The 16,113-nt window shown below is 33.4% G+C and overlaps 3 protein-coding genes across 3 annotated transcripts; 2 read left to right on the forward strand and 1 right to left on the reverse strand.

The window, feature by feature from the left end:
• Positions 1–2,749: 2,749 nt before the first annotated feature.
• On the forward strand, positions 2,750–4,523 carry LOC146957581 (uncharacterized). The gene is made up of 3 exons (XM_085737163.1): positions 2,750–3,406; positions 3,623–3,668; positions 3,837–4,523. Exons 1-3 carry the CDS (start codon positions 3,039–3,041, stop codon positions 4,356–4,358), a joined length of 936 nt encoding a protein of 311 aa, XP_085593289.1. The 5' UTR covers positions 2,750–3,038; the 3' UTR covers positions 4,359–4,523.
• Positions 4,524–4,620: 97 nt separating this feature from the next.
• LOC146957582 (exopolygalacturonase-like) lies at positions 4,621–7,120 on the reverse strand. Its single transcript, XM_085737159.1, has 4 exons — positions 6,802–7,120; positions 5,918–6,238; positions 5,215–5,721; positions 4,621–5,112 (listed from the first exon to the last, which is right to left on the reverse strand). Exons 1-4 carry the CDS (start codon positions 6,955–6,957, stop codon positions 4,873–4,875), a joined length of 1,224 nt encoding a protein of 407 aa, XP_085593285.1. The 5' UTR covers positions 6,958–7,120; the 3' UTR covers positions 4,621–4,872.
• A 3,058-nt stretch (positions 7,121–10,178) lies between these two features.
• LOC146957583 (sucrose synthase 2-like) lies at positions 10,179–15,287 on the forward strand. Its single transcript, XM_085737297.1, has 14 exons — positions 10,179–10,307; positions 10,682–10,833; positions 10,948–11,140; positions 11,278–11,396; positions 11,517–11,733; positions 11,895–11,990; positions 12,189–12,362; positions 12,531–12,647; positions 12,752–12,918; positions 13,368–13,592; positions 13,904–14,225; positions 14,304–14,548; positions 14,619–14,757; positions 14,996–15,287. The coding sequence occupies exons 2-14, from the start codon at positions 10,694–10,696 to the stop codon at positions 15,032–15,034; spliced, it is 2,193 nt and encodes a 730-aa protein (XP_085593423.1). The 5' UTR covers positions 10,179–10,307; positions 10,682–10,693; the 3' UTR covers positions 15,035–15,287.
• Positions 15,288–16,113: the final 826 nt, after the last annotated feature.

Below are 16,113 nucleotides of genomic sequence, written 5' to 3' on the forward strand. Positions count from 1 at the left end.
TATATATGTTTCCATTAAAAAAATACTTAAAGGAGAGAGTGTGGGATGCAAATATGAATAATTAGCCTAACATTGACTAAGTTTAATAATGGATTATAAGATATGAGACTTCCTCTAAAAAAAATAAGAGACCCGTATTGAAAATGTCTTAGGAGCCGTTTGATGGCATGATAAGTTAAATGTAGGCTTAAATGCAGTTTTTCCATCTTATGTTTCAAAACGTTGCGATTTTGACCTCCTAATAAAAAAAAATGAAAAAATTGCACTATAGGAAAATATGCTCTTTTGACTCTCTATCTTTAGGCAAATAAGCTCTTTTGTCTATATCATGTGCATATCAAACACATATATGATACGGTCTATTTTGTCTATATCATATCATCATCTTGTTTTATATCTTATCATGTCTTCATCATATCTTGCACACCAAACATACGCTTATAGTTTTGGATGGAGCCCTCTCTTGTGGTCCTTAAGAATTTGCTTGTTGTTGCTCCCGACACTCCCTATGCTCCCCAACAGTCGTCACCCGTTCAATATAATTTTATATGAAAAAATTCCAATTTAAAGACACAATTATTATGTATAGTTAATGGTATTTCATTCATTTTTAAAAAAAATGTTGCATTCATAAATCTCAAAATTACTATTATATATACTCCCTTCGTCCCAAATTATATGTTGCTTTGGAAAAAAAAATTGTCCCAAATTATATGTCGCTTTACAATATCAAGGAAACATTAATGTTACTTTTCCTATTATATCCTTAATTATTTATTACTCTATCTTCTTTCAATTCTTTAATTTTATCTATTTCATATCATTTATTAAGAACAATTTTGTAAAACAACCCATAATATCTATTTTCCATACAATATTAATTATATTTCATTTTTTTTTTGAACAAACAAAAATGGATTATATTAACACTGCTATAGCAATCCTCTCAGCACAAGGTGTACCGAAAAGGATACCAGAAAAGATACAAGCAGTTCACAAGAATTACAACAAGTGGTTAACCAATGCCTAAACACGACAATGGACTCGACCACCACAATTGATCACCAAACATAAAAACAACCTTTTTGGCTTTCATCCACAATGCACAATGAATGATATTTTACTTTATATAATAATTGAGCTATGGAATTTTCTTTTTGCTTAAAAAGCCTATTATTTCTTTCATTCCATAGAACCCACATCGTAAGTAACCAAATAAGTTGAAGAAAGGACCTCCTCGATTTCAAACCACCTGTGTAATATGAAAATTGAGCACAATGATTTGAAATATCACAATGATCGACACCATCAAAGCCAACCCAAGACCTCACTAAAGGCCATAAAGAACCAAAGCAGCTGCAAGACAAAAACAGATGGGGGACATCTTCCACCAGACCACATCCTGACACACATAAGCACGCCTCCATATCCAGGATACCACGGTTTGCTAAGTTAGACTTGGTAGGAAGTCGATCGCGAAGCAACCGCCAAGCAAAAATAGACACCTTAAGCGGAACCTGTTTGTGCCAAACCAAATCATCACAATGTCTATCCTGCGTCATCTCCTGATTAGTGAGCATGGCATACACACCTCGAACTGAGTACCCATCATTAGGATCTGGTTGCCACTGCCACGCATCATAAGAAAGAGGCTGCAAAGAAATGTTAGTAAGTAACAACCTACACTCCTCTAGGAGCTCCTCCTCCCACACCCATAAAACCCTACGCCATTGCCATCCTTCACTCGTCGCCCCCCATCCAAGAGAAAACATATCTTTAACAGTTATTGATTTATTCAAAGCTAAATCAAATAACCTGCTAAATCGAATCCAACAACTATATTTCTTAATATGTGTGAAATTCCTAAAATGTCGTATAAATTGGGACAGAGGGAGTATGATTAAAGTAAAGTTATTTATTTGACAATAAACTTCATACAATAATAACATTTGTATATGTTTATAAATATATTTAAAAGGTATAATATGGGAATATTATTTTAACTAAAAATCATTTGAATGATAACAAATCAATTTAATATTTTCTTTAAAAAAATTAATATTCAAAATTTTTATGGGAATATTATCAATTTGTTCAAACAATGATTTTATCAAATATTTCAACTTTAATATGGTAGTTTGTTACCACCAAAAAAATAATATGGTAGTTTGTTTGCCAGTAACTATTTTCTATAATAACAACTCTAATTTTATCGTCCTTAAAAAGTCTTACTATTTTATATGTTATGAGCAAGGATACGGACCGCAATGATTGCAGATTGAGTCCAATAAGTTAAAGGGTTCAAAAGGATCGTCTCTAAGAAGTAGAATGGCTATCTTAAGTGCAAAAATCTCAATCAAAGTTGAGATATTGCAATTAAAATGCATAGGGCTCTACAAATTATAAAAATTATGGTTAAATGCATTTTAATGGCGATATCTTGCACATAACCCTCTTAATTTTTTTAACAATTGAAAGAACCCAAATTCCACAATCATCAAAGAAATTAGCTAAATATTTTCTCTGTGTCTATTCTTAGAAGACTTTATAAATCTTTTTTAACGACAAATATTAACAGAGTAAATGGTTATTTTAGTTCCCGATTCTGTATCTCGCTATCACAAAGGTCTCTGTTCCCCTGACCTTTGTGTGACAGCAAGGTGCATACTTAGGCATCAAAGTGACCATTTGTTACCCAATGGCCAATACTAATATGTTAAATATTATGTTAGTATTTTTCTTTTTTGCTAGGAATTGAATATCTTTAATTAATTCTTTAATCCCTTAACTCAAAACCGTCGAGTTACTCAACCGAAGTAAACAATTTTGATACTAAACAATAAGTTTAAGTGTCTAATAGGTTTTCCAAAAGCATTTTATACGTTATTAATTAACTATATATTGTCGAAAACAATACCTCACATTGAAAATGAAAATGATTTTATTAATGTTTATTATGACTTGATTGACTAGGTTTGTTTCCTATCTCTTCGTTAATATTCATTCATGCACATGACCCTTCATCTTTGTCAAGCATCATGAGTCAAGGAATGAAGTGGCATCGTAACATGGGAGATGAAAGAATCAGAATGGGAACCAATCACAAAAAGAAGAACAAAAACCTTAGAAACCGCAACAAAAGCGATGGCGGTGGTGGTGGAGGAAATATTGCCGGACTTGCCCTTGCAGTTGTTGGTTTTATAGCTGTTATCTCTTTGTCATTAATCAACAAGAACAGGAAAAAGGGTTCCGAGTCAAATCCCAAAACAAAACCTCAAAAAGCATCATTGGACAAAAGATGTAAGAGCCATGAAGATCATGAAATTGAAACCAAACAAGGTCCTCAAACTCTTGTTCAACCTTCAAGTTCAACAACAACAACAACCAAAGGAGATTATGCACCATGGTAACATTAACCTAACTGTTTGTTTTATATATGCTGTCCTGTTTTGTCTTGATCGATCTTTCCTCGGTTTATTAATACTTTTTTTACCGACAAATGTTAGTATATTAGTTGTTATATTATTATTTTCTCTTTCGTTAAGTTTTCACTACAATTTGAACCAATCTTTGACTCACTTTCCTCAATATATTATTAGTTAACATTGTGTACTTGCAACAGTAACGGGACAACCGATACGAAAAGCATCAATCACACTCTTATTCAGGTGATTTAATAGAAATAAGTTATTACTATTTTGTTATACTCTTTATAGAAAAATTAGGGAAGAGATAATCTTTTAATTGATTAAAGTGTCGTTAATGACCATTTTACAACTTTGACTATGTTAGTTAGAAATAAGTTGGATAAATTGCTCCAATTTAATTTATTTCAGGAGGAGAAAATTGGTACTGTCCTGGATAACAACACCATCACAGAAGTGGTTTCCACAATCTCTTTTCAAGAGGAAATTGTGTTATCTGATGATTCCAATTCAGAAAGTGCTGCTTCATCACATGATAGCAGAATTGATGAAGAATGTTTGGCATCATTAGGAGCAGAAAAAGTTGAAGATAATGTGGTTTCAGATATTGTTGAAGAAAAATATTGGTCATCCGAAACAATACCAAATTCCAACTATAAAGACAATGGAGCAGAAATTGGTATTCAGAAAGAAGAACACGCAGAAGCCAAAACAGACACTGAAGTCACCAATGATGGTGTAAATGTTGAGCCTGAAATAACTTCTGATGAAAAAGGAAATTCATCCATGGAGGTGAATGATCAACATCAACCGATATCGGTAGCAGACTCATTTCAGTTGACAAATTTGCTTATGTTGTTGCCAGGGTTGATCTTGCTTCTAGTTCTACTTTTGCTTATGTATCTTACTCAAAAAGTTTCTTTTCTGCAATAGTCCTTTAATATTATTGATATATGAATTTCAAACCAACTTGTCAATAATTTCCTTTTGCTTTTGGATTCCATTTGACTTGAAACATTTTGTTGAATAAGGTTATTGAGTAGTATTATCATTTATAAACTTCAATTACATACTCATGTTTGGGTGTTTTAGCTTTTATTATTGAGTCAATTTCCTTTGGAGATATTAACAATAACACCAAAATTCAACATAAGAGGAATAATAATGACTTGATCCATATCTATGATTTGAAGAGTTTAGAAGGCAATAACAAGCTATTATAATGAGGATGACATCAACAACACCTCTCTGAATACACAAAGCTATAATACAGTTGCAATTCAGCAGAGTGTGGAATGTACATACTTACATCAAATAGCTAGCCTCATACACATATTAATACTATTATACATGTATATAAGCTGGGAATCAAGTGGTAATTAATAATAACCACCAATCAATTAATTATATGTCAATAAGTAGTTACAATTAAAATGTCAAAACGTTTTTATAATACACAAGCTGCTGGGTTGAGTTTCCCTCCAAAAATAGCTTTTGCATTGGTACAAGAGTTTGCAAAAGGTACATTTTTTGGAGGACCTACATAAGACAATTCAACATCTGCTACCTCAATATTTTCACATGGATTCTTTGAGCTGCATTGCAATGACACCGGAATGTTTGAGACGGTTGTTCCTTTTATCCTACGGAAATGAGCATCACTGATCTTCCACACCGATGTTGAAGGCTACTCACAAACAAGTACACAAATTAATAAGAATTCTTGGAAACTTCTTAAATGCTAGCAAAATGATAAACTATAGGAGGTTTCAATTGTTAATTTGCTTACCACTCTCTCTTTTTTGCCATAACTCTGGTCAATAACAATGGGATTCTGCACATTATTCATGATCAAGTCTTCATAAACAATATTTTTTGCCTCAGCTGGTACTGTTCCAATCCAGGTTTTGATTCTAGCACCATTTGTTGAGCCTATGAATGTGCAATTTTTAACTGAAACACCATTCACAGTTTTTTCCTCTGGCCTCTTACCAAGACTTCCAACACTAATACCGTGACCAGGACCACATGTAATGCCACTGATAGTAATATTGGATGTGCTATGTCCAACAGAAATACAATCATCACCTGTTGCGATGACGCTGTTAGTGACGGAAATGAAGTCGCTGGAGCTAATGTGCATGCCATCGGTGTTTGGACTATTTCCCGGAGCTGTTATGGTGAGGTTAGTGAACGAAATGTTGCTGCAACCATGTAGATGGAAGTGGAATTGCATGCTGTTCAATGATGTTACGTCTTTCACGATTGCATTTTTAATCTTATCGAATTTCAAAGACTGCACACATAGGTATAAAATTGTCACATGTAAATAAAACGCAACAAATTGTATTTGTGACTTATAAAATATGTTACAGTTAAACATATTTTATATTGACATTACATATCGATTAAATCTGTTTAATTACGGTATTTTTGTGCCAACATTTAATTCAATATTATTTATGTAGTGATTGATGAAATGAAATCCTTACAGCAGGGAGGGAAGCACAATTGCCCTTGTTCTGCTTGCAGTCATTCAACGGCCAGCTAATGCTTCCTTGGCCATCAAAAACTCCACTGCCTTTCAACACCAAACCATCAATGTTTTCAAATTGGAACCATTCTGGACTATAATACTCAGATAAATCTGTTGTGGCTTGAGCTTTTCCTACAATTTCAACAGTTATGGGCTTTGGACTTGTGCATGGCCCTGCAAATAGAGTTTGCCCAGTGACGAACGTTCCCGCTGGAATCAAAACTGTTGCCGGTGTGGTACTGGTTTTGCATGCTGCCGTCCATGCAGCCCTAATTTTCTGCATAATATAATACAAAAGTTAATCATTATATATTCAATAAACATTTCTTATTTTGTCACTAACAATTGTTTCAATATAATGCATGTAATGTATTTTATACGTGACAAACAAAATGAGCTCTTACATTTTAAATTTACCTCCTTTTATTTCAATCAGTAGTACTTCTGTTATGTTTGTTACAACTTTTTAAGAAAAATGATGATAACCAATAAAAATAAATTTCAAATGAGAAATTGTTTTTCGGAATCCATCAGAAAAATGATTTTCATTACGGTAGACAAACACAACAACTTCTGCTATTCCTATTAATCTCTAAATTATTATATACCATAGTTATTTTTTATAATCCATAACAAAGTTATCTGATTACCCTTTGGAACATTTATGCTTGATACTCCCTCCCTCCGTTCTTAAACACAAACAAAAACAACATATATTTGGTGTATTTTGGACCAAATATGCATACATTTTTGTTTGTATTTAAGATCAGAGAAACTAATTTGGAAGGATTTAATTCTGAGTTTAGGAAGACAATTAAATTGAAAATAAAATTAACTCACTTCAACATTGTTTGTTTTTCCATCAGCAACAGCACCGAATTTTGTGACATCATAAATTCCTCCTGCACTACCATTATCAAGGAGGCTACGACCCGATGCACCTATCGCGCTAATGAAAAGAATACCTAAGATAAAAAGGTTCGTTGTCGTAGCCATATTGGTGATATATATTTAATTACCAGCTTGAAACCTTGATTAAATAAAATGTTTAAGGTTTTAAAATGCAGTTTTTTTGGTGGTATTGTGGTTGCTCATATGGCAACCTAACTGCAAATTAGAAACCCTTTACAAATATGGATGAGTCAATTACATGTGACTTGAAGAATGATATTTATACAAGAGAATTATAGATCATACTCTCCCTATGAAGCCTATCTTTGGTCATCATTCTCCTATTAATCTGGATATCAATGGAAATATTTATTTTATTTTAGATTGTTTAAATTTAGTATTGTTTTCTTCTACATTTAGCTATACAATTATAACTTATATTTTAACAGAACGGTTAAATAGTTAGTGTGTGTATTTGGCTTCTTCTTAACCCTTAATTTGTAACAAAATTTTGAAAAAGTGTTGGGTGAAATATTGCAATTTGCAAGCATTGGTTTCTTCTCATCATTTGAATTCATTGGCTGAAATGATGTATGTGCACTTAAAAATTATTGGTGCAGAATCATGCAGTCAGCAAGCTCTAGGCCTCAAAAAAAAATTAAAAAAAATTAAGTCCAATCTTGATTATATGATAGGAAGAGAGATAGAGATTTTTTTTTTTTTGAAGGAAAGAGATAGAGATATATCTATTGTTTTTGAATTACTTTCATTCTTATTCAAGACCTATTTCCTTAAGACAAACATTCTCAAGGAAAACGTTAACACATTGTAGTATGAGGATTGAAGACCTTTAATTCTCTGCTAAAAAAAATACACTTAGAAACTTGTGAATTATTTTCATCTTCAATTAGTAAAACTACTACACCATATAATTGGATAATAAAATTATGTCACTTGACTTCACCAAAAAAAAAATTATGTCAGTTGACCAATTTTGGATAATAAAATTTGAAAAATAGAGTTTATGAAGGATTTATTTTTTAACGTATTTACAACTTTTAGAATGTCCACAGTTCAAAATGTCGTAGGATGCGAGAAGCTTGGATGGAAAATAAAACTCTCAAGATCGAAACAACTCCAGATTAAAATCCCAGGGCCATACACACATGACCAAACATAATTGTCGCTTAAAAGGTGGTATAGTCATGTTTGACCAAGAAATAAAGGATAAATTTTCATATACATACATTGAAGTTTAATTGGGTATTGGTATCCCCGTGTGTGAAATTCATTTAAAAATTAATTTTACTTTAAAATAATTAGCACAAAAGTATGATATGTAATTGAATAATTGATATATTGTACCAAACTTTATGAGTATGTATCATTGTGTTCACAAAAATAGAGGACTAAATTTTCTAAAAAAAAAAAAAATAGAGGACCAAAATAATATGTTTCTTGGTGCAGGCTTTTGTATATTTGTTCCTTTTGATAACCGTGTTCTTTATGATTTGTCATTTTTATTGTGTTGATTTCCATCTTTCATTACTTTCAGTGAATTTAATTTACATTTTTGTGATGGAAATTGAATGTTGCTAATATGCTTTTTTGAGATTGTACATGTCAATCACTCTCAATCAACACTTAGTTTGATTGTTTCAATGAGTTTGAATGTAACTTTACATTCAAACTCTACATAATATAACAAATTTGATACTTACATATGAAACTCTACAAAACTCACGCATCACACGGGTTAGAATGTAAAACTTTTCAATGTAATTTTTTTTATATAGTTTTATTAGTTGATTTGATTTCAAATGTAAAATTAATATCATTTTCTAAAATACTCTTATTAAGTCCATAAGACCCAGCTCAATTGACAAAAATGCCAAAATTGTTAGGTCGGACGTTATGATTGCGGTTCGAACCCCCTGTACCTCCACTTTGTGTGTGTGAGTTTATTTCCTTTTTCTTCGTCAACTGCGTTATTCATTTGTATAATCATGTTTCTTCTTGATCAAGTTAACCTGAAATTCAAAATGTTGGTTGCTCTCAGAAGAATTGATTCTAATTGGAAGCTAGAAATTGGAGTTTTTTATTGTAGAATTTATTTTTACACTCAAATTTATTGTTCTACTCATTTTTACATGAATGAATATATCCAAATATAAATTACTTTACCTTTAACTCACTTTTAATCATATATTAATTTTATAGAATCAATTCACTCGAAATAATTTTTTACCACGAACGCCCGCTAAGTTTGATGAAATCATGGTGGATTCTGGGATTCTTTTGAAGCTCCAAGTGTGATTTTTGCTAAATTTGCTGTGACAAATTGCACTAAGTTTGATGAAATCAATGTGGTAATTGAGATTTTGTTGAAGTTTCAAAGTGCAGTTTTTTGCTAAAATCACGGTGGCACAACTTAAATACTCCAAACACAGCACTGCGTTTGGATCCACGTTTGGTATTCCTTTCTCACATTCATATGCGCTTCCACTGTGAAATTAAAGAAGCTAGGAATTGTGGAGTTTGTTGAACGCTCGTCCTCCCAATGGAAATCCAACTTTCCAAACACACGCGTTACCAATCCCAACAAGCATGTAATCTTTTGTCCCCATCGCGATTTTTAATCAGTGTTTTATAAACTTGTAAAATGATAACGGAGAACTATTATTGCTATTGTCTTCTCTAGATCGGATACTCGGCAATTTTGCTTGATAGTGGCAATGTTTGGGGTTCCGAGAATTGCAAAAAAATTGTTTGTTTAACATTAGCCCTTGAGAATGAGATTTTAAAATGCAAAAGTGATTATTTTAGGATTTAAAGGATGTAGTAAATCGATTTTCTATTGACATCGAATGAAAATATATTATTTTGCCACATCTCTGCGCTTTTGAAACTACATTTTGAAATTGATGATATAATATGAAAAAAGAGAAGCTTCTCATTCGATGCCAAAAACTGATTTTCGTTACAATATCTTGTTTCACTACGAAAGAATCTATAAGTGTAGTGAATTCTTTCAAAAAAAATTATTCTTGAGATCAAGGCGATGTTAACAAGATAATTTTCGTTTTTGGTAATGAACGTTTTGTATTCTGTTAAGTGGGAGGTAGAGATGAGAAATAGGTGTTAAACATTTTTATTTTATTTTGCAGTTAGATGATGAATTTGTATTTAAATGCGTGTCTTTTGCGTGTGTGTGCGTGTGTTTGTGGATCTTTAAGGTGATAAGAAAGTACTGATTTATTGATTATGGCTTTTACTGTACTGATACTTGCCTAAATGTTGATGCTGTGTTTCAACTTTGAAGGTATGTAGATCAGGGGAAAGGGATTCTGCAACCTCATAATTTGATTGATGAGTTGGAAAGCATCCATGGCGAGGGTCAGGCCACCGAGGATCTCAAAAATGGCCCCTTCGGTGAAATCATTAAGTCCGCACAGGTGAACTTACCATGGACCCTCTTATAATGTTGGATAATATTCGACAATTTGGTGGCTCTTGGTAGTATGTCCTATACTTCATCCTTAATTAGTCACTCTATAAGTATATAAATATATTTTACTTTTAAGGTTAATTGCATTTTTATGTCTAAACGAAAAGGTTTGGAAACTCATTTCTTGCAAAGCTTGATATCTTAGGAACAGAACAACATATGGCATTTAGTTTGATCAGGGTACTCAGCAGTTAACATCTTCACAACTCTAGCATTTCACTTAAAATTGAAACTTGCATACTTGGCCAGTTGGACTAGCACTTCATCTGAAAAATTAAATTTAATATTGTAATCAAATGTGTGACATGATTCTTGTGACAGGAAGCCATAGTTATGCCTCCTTTTGTGGCAATAGCAGTTCGTCCACGACCTGGTATTTGGGAATATGTCCGTGTGCATGTTTTCGAACTTACTGTGGAGCAATTAACTGTTTCTGAATATCTCCACTTCAAAGAAGAACTTGTAGATGGAACGTGAGAAACCCTTTTCTTAGTTTTTGCAATAGGCAATAAATTCTCTGACCATGTGGAGTAAGAGTAGCTTCATGGCTGTTTTCATGACTGGTTTGAATTTATTTTACACAACAGGAATAATGATCATTATGTATTAGAGCTTGATTTTGAGCCATTTAATGCCTCATTTCCTCGACCAACCCGCTCATCGTCCATCGGTAATGGTGTTCAGTTTCTCAATCGTCACCTCTCTTCAATTATGTTTCGGAAAAAAGATTCATTGGAGCCTTTGCTTAATTTCCTCCGAGCTCACAAATATAAAGGCCATGTAAGTTCGCTGTGCTAGCTATGCACCTTTTCTTGTAATGAAGTGATGGTATTAGATGACATCAGCTATAGTTTCAAGGAATGCAACTTGAGGCTGCAGTTTTTCTTTCCCAATTCCCACTTATGATTATGGTGCAGGGACTGATGTTAAATGATCGTATACACAGCATTTCCAAACTTCAGTCTTCTTTGGCCAAGGCTGAGGATCATCTTTCTAGGCTTGCACCCGATACACCCTATTCTGAGTTAGAATATGTGTAAGATTATCTTTGATAAAAATCGGTTAACATGTCTTCCCCTCCTTGCAGAGTCGTCTGCAGTTTTTGTTGTACAATATAATCAAATGTTTTTATTTTTTGACTCTTGTCTGAGTGTAGATTACAGGGAATGGGTTTTGAGAGAGGTTGGGGTGATACTGCCGAACGGGTTCTAGAGACGATGCATCTGCTCTTGGACCTTCTTCAGGCTCCTGATCCTTCTACACTAGAGACTTTTCTTGGGAGAGTGCCAATGGTGTTCAATGTTGTTATATTATCTCCTCATGGTTATTTTGGGCAAGCCAATGTCCTGGGTTTGCCTGACACTGGTGGGCAGGTATTCTTATTTATCATATATTGCATTATAATTTTTAATCTGGACATGTGAATATTGTTCGTTGTCCTTGGCCTTCTTTACCAGTGTGTTCAAATCTTTTGTATTGGTTGCGGAAATATTGTGTATAAGCATGATCAGGTGCGAGATATTTTTGTCTGCAGGTTGTATACATACTGGATCAGGTGCGTGCCCTTGAGAACGAGATGCTCCTTAGGATCAAGAAACAAGGACTTGATCTCACACCTAGAATTCTAATTGTGAGTGTGTAACTTCTTACACCATTTCTTCAACTTTGACTTGGATTTTCGGTAGTTGATTTTTTTTTTCTTCAGTTGAAATCAAATTTTCTTCATTTGATCCATGTAGCCGACCCCACTTAGTGGGATAAGGCTTTGTTGTTGTTGTTGTTGTTGTTGTAGTTGAAATCAAATTTTAGTTTAATTTTTGTTGTGAAGGTTACCAGGTTAATACCTGATGCAAAGGGGACAACATGCAACCAGCGACTAGAAAAAGTCTGTGGTACCGAACATACTCATATTTTGCGAGTTCCTTTCAGATCAGAGAAAGGAATTCTTCGTAAATGGATCTCAAGGTTTGATGTGTGGCCTTTTCTTGAGACTTTCGCACAGGTAAATCTCATTCTATATGTTGAACTATTGCCCTGTTATGAACTTTTATGTTGGAATCAATGACTTCTTATCTTAGTTTAGGCGTGAGAAAGATCTTTAATAATGAAAATTTATCTCAAATGTGCTATAATTTTGAATTTAAATATCGGTAGTTTTACGTGTCAACAGGATGCTGCTAGTGAAATTGCTGCCGAGTTACAAGGTTATCCTGATTTCATCATTGGAAATTATAGCGACGGGAATCTTGTTGCATCTTTACTGGCTTGTAAATTGGGAATCACACAGGTTGTGTTCTTTCTCCATTTCCCTCTTGCTTTGCCATGGAAATGTGAATCTAATGTTATCTTCTGATATTGAAACTTACTGGATTTAAACGTCCATATTTATAGTGCACAATTGCTCATGCACTGGAGAAAACAAAATATCCAGATTCAGGTACTTATTGGAGGAAGTTCGATGATAAATACCATTTTTCATGTCAGTTCACTGCTGATCTAATAGCCATGAATAGCGCTGATTTTATCATCACCAGTACATACCAAGAAATTGCAGGAACGTAAGTTTTCATGATATATAAACGTCGTTTCTTTTCTTTTTGCAAGCTCATCAGTTCCCTTGTTTATATAAACATTTATTTTCTTTTGCAAGCTCGTGCTTTAGATTGCAAGTTTGTTTTAACAACATAAGCAACCAAACAGCACGCTTCCATGTTATCTTAAACATGATTGGCTCCTACCAGTGGAAAACTCTCCATATCCATGTGGCATCCTATAAGATAATTAGTTGTGTCAATATCCCATTGATCATACATATATCTCATTATGGAACATGAGCTAGTCACCATTTTTCTACATAATACTCTTTGATTTTTTTTTTTTTTACTGAATGATCCCTGGTGCTAGTTTTCATTTACTTTTTTACCCTCTTTCTAATGATTTTGCTAAAAAATTTCATTGTGCTAATGCTTGTTACTTCATTTACTTATCATTATCGTCGTTCTTTCAGAAGGAATACCGTTGGCCAGTATGAGAGTCACGCTGCTTTTACTCTTCCTGGGCTCTATAGGGTTGTTCACGGCATTGATGTTTTTGATCCTAAGTTTAATATTGTCTCTCCCGGAGCAGATATGTGCATATATTTCCCCTACTCAGAAAAACAGAAAAGACTTACAGCTCTGCACGGTGCAATTGAAAAGTTATTATATGACCCCGAGCAGACTGATGAATACATGTGAGTCTTTTTCTATTGAACAAATTCTGAATTTGGTTAGTGTACTTCGGGAAGGATCCATATCTTTCAAAGTAATAGGCCTAATTGAATGATTAGAGGTTGCTATATTTGTCTAGTAGATCAATATGAATGAAAAACTGTTTTGTTCTGTTGTGAATGTGATGTATCATAAGCGATATAGTAATATTTAAAGCAGTTGTAAAAAATCTTATGCAACACCTCACTTTTTTCATATGTGAAGTTGTGACAAGGCAATAAACATGGTGAGAGTATTTAGCTGATGCGTTGATTTTTGTTGATATGGTTGCAAGTGGTACACTGAAAGATCGGTCAAAGCCCATAATATTCTCCATGGCAAGGCTGGACCGAGTGAAAAACATTACCGGGTTGGTAGAAATCTATGGTAAGAACAGCAAACTAAGAGAACTGGTCAACCTTGTTGTAGTAGCTGGTTACATTGATGTAAGCAAGTCCAGGGACAGAGAAGAAATAGCTGAAATTGAAAAGATGTATGATCTCATAAAAACATATAAATTAGATGGTGATTTTCGATGGATTGCTTCCCAAACAAATAGAGCACGTAATGGTGAGTTGTATCGCTACATAGCAGATACAAAAGGTGCTTTTGTTCAGGTATCTACTGTCTCCTTACTATTTTGGTGATCCTGCAGACATCATTTGTAAATTGTAACAATAACTGCCTTGCTGCAGCCTGCCTTCTACGAAGCTTTTGGTCTTACAGTTGTGGAGGCCATGACTTGTGGCCTTCCGACATTTGCAACTTGCCATGGTGGCCCAGCTGAGATTATCCAGCACGGTAAATCAGGATTTAATATTGATCCTTATCACCCTGATAAAGCTTCTGACCTGTTGGTTGAATTCTTTCAACGGTGCAAGGAGGATCCAAGTCATTGGAATAAAATTTCTGATGGTGGTCTTCAAAGAATTTATGAAAGGTATATATGATCTTGGTAAAAATTGTTTTTTTTTTATAAGGATACTTCGTAATAAGCAAACAATATTCAGGTACACATGGAGGATTTATTCTGAAAGGCTCATGACCTTGGCGGGAGTTTATAGTTTCTGGAAGTATGTCTCCAAACTAGAGAGGCGTGAAACTCGGCGATATCTTGAAATGTTCTATATCCTTAAATACCGTGATTTGGTGAGTGATATAATATTTTTTTTAACTCGGAATATTGTATTGTTTGAGTTAGATTAGTCTTGATCATACTCATCTAACTATATGTCCAACTTTTCTGTTTGAACAGATAAAAAAAGTTTTAGGAAATTATAGGGTTGATATAATGAAGGGTTATTACTTTACCATCTTTATGTCCTATTCCTAATAACAAATCTAATACTAACATTATTTTCAATTTTTGTGATCTACTTCAATCCAGGCCAAGTCTGTTCCACTGGCAGAGGATGATGCAAATTAACTGAGCGGCGTCTGCCGCAATCAATGGTGGGAACTATCAACTATGAAAAGAATACAGTCTAATAATGTAGATACCAAATTTCTGCTTCCATACAGTAAGTAGCCTTATATATTAGTATAGATGAAATTTTGTTTCCAAATCATCCCATGTCTTATACTGACTGACTTTTACCTGAAAATCTTGTTCTCCTGGAATATGAGTTTCAGGCAATCTAGTTAATCTTTGTTCAATGTGATTGTGATTATCTCTGAAATGAACTTTTGCTTTGCTTAGAAGTATTAATCTTTGTTGCATGTGAAATACACCTGCCACCTGTGAAGATTATTACTCCAAGATTGATGTGAATTTATTGACTCAATAAAGTCATGTGTAACACTTGATTCATGTTCTTTAAACCTTATAGAAGGTTGATTCTGGTCATTAAAACCTTCATTTGCTAAAGAGTTTATTTAATGACTTGTACCAAATAACACAACAAAAACTCTATCCAATTCTTTAAAAAAACGCAAGCCAACTACTATGTTACTTTTCTCTATTAGAACAGTAACGAATAAAATATGATGGATTGATATATCTCTTTTAGGTTCACTTTTTCGTGATTCATCTCATAAGTTACATATAAGATTACTCCATGTTAGTGGATCATAATTTCATAAATGTGCAATGGAATAGATTGGGTAGATTGTTCACCAGCAAGAGTAAGGTTGTGTTCATTTTTATTATGAACTACATCATCGAAATATTATTTTTCATTACGTTCATTGACTGTTTCTAGAGGTGGCACTTTAGTACATCTTGTACTTAGGTGGTTCACTGCCATTAATATGTTCCATTTTTAAGTCTTCAAAAAAAAATTTCATTATGTTCACCATGGTGAGGATATTGTGTACTGTATATTAGTCTTGAGATAAATCACATTTTTATGAATATTAATAAATTTAGCAAGAGCACAATGTAATATTTGAGGTTGGAATAATTATTTTATTTTTGTACTCATTTTCTATTTGACATTTCCTATACCTAGAGAGTATAATAAATAAAAAAGAAAGTATAAAAAATTTATAAATAAAAGCAAGTGT

The sequence above is a fragment of the Medicago sativa genome, chromosome 1 (genome assembly GCF_051527215.1).
Source record: "Medicago sativa cultivar Bolivia chromosome 1, Bolivia_mono, whole genome shotgun sequence".
In the NCBI taxonomy this organism is placed as follows: Eukaryota; Viridiplantae; Streptophyta; class Magnoliopsida; order Fabales; family Fabaceae; genus Medicago; species Medicago sativa.

Excerpts from the sequence above, each read along its gene's own strand:
- LOC146957583 (XM_085737297.1), top strand. The coding sequence starts at position 10,694 with ATGCCTCCTTTTGTGGCAATAGCAGTTCGTCCACGACCTGGTATTTGG. Across the intron at positions 14,226-14,303 it reads CAAAAGGTGCTTTTGTTCAG|CCTGCCTTCTACGAAGCTTT; the intron begins GTATCTACTGTC and ends GCCTTGCTGCAG. Across the intron at positions 14,549-14,618 it reads CTTCAAAGAATTTATGAAAG|GTACACATGGAGGATTTATT; the intron begins GTATATATGATC and ends AACAATATTCAG.
- LOC146957582 (XM_085737159.1), bottom strand. The coding sequence starts at position 6,957 with ATGGCTACGACAACGAACCTTTTTATCTTAGGTATTCTTTTCATTAGC. Across the intron at positions 6,239-6,801 it reads GAAAAACAAACAATGTTGAA|AAAATTAGGGCTGCATGGAC; the intron begins GTGAGTTAATTT and ends TATATTATGCAG. Across the intron at positions 5,722-5,917 it reads ATTGTGCTTCCCTCCCTGCT|TCTTTGAAATTCGATAAGAT; the intron begins GTAAGGATTTCA and ends CTATGTGTGCAG.
- LOC146957581 (XM_085737163.1), top strand. The coding sequence starts at position 3,039 with ATGAGTCAAGGAATGAAGTGGCATCGTAACATGGGAGATGAAAGAATC. Across the intron at positions 3,407-3,622 it reads AAAGGAGATTATGCACCATG|TAACGGGACAACCGATACGA; the intron begins GTAACATTAACC and ends TACTTGCAACAG. Across the intron at positions 3,669-3,836 it reads TCAATCACACTCTTATTCAG|GAGGAGAAAATTGGTACTGT; the intron begins GTGATTTAATAG and ends AATTTATTTCAG.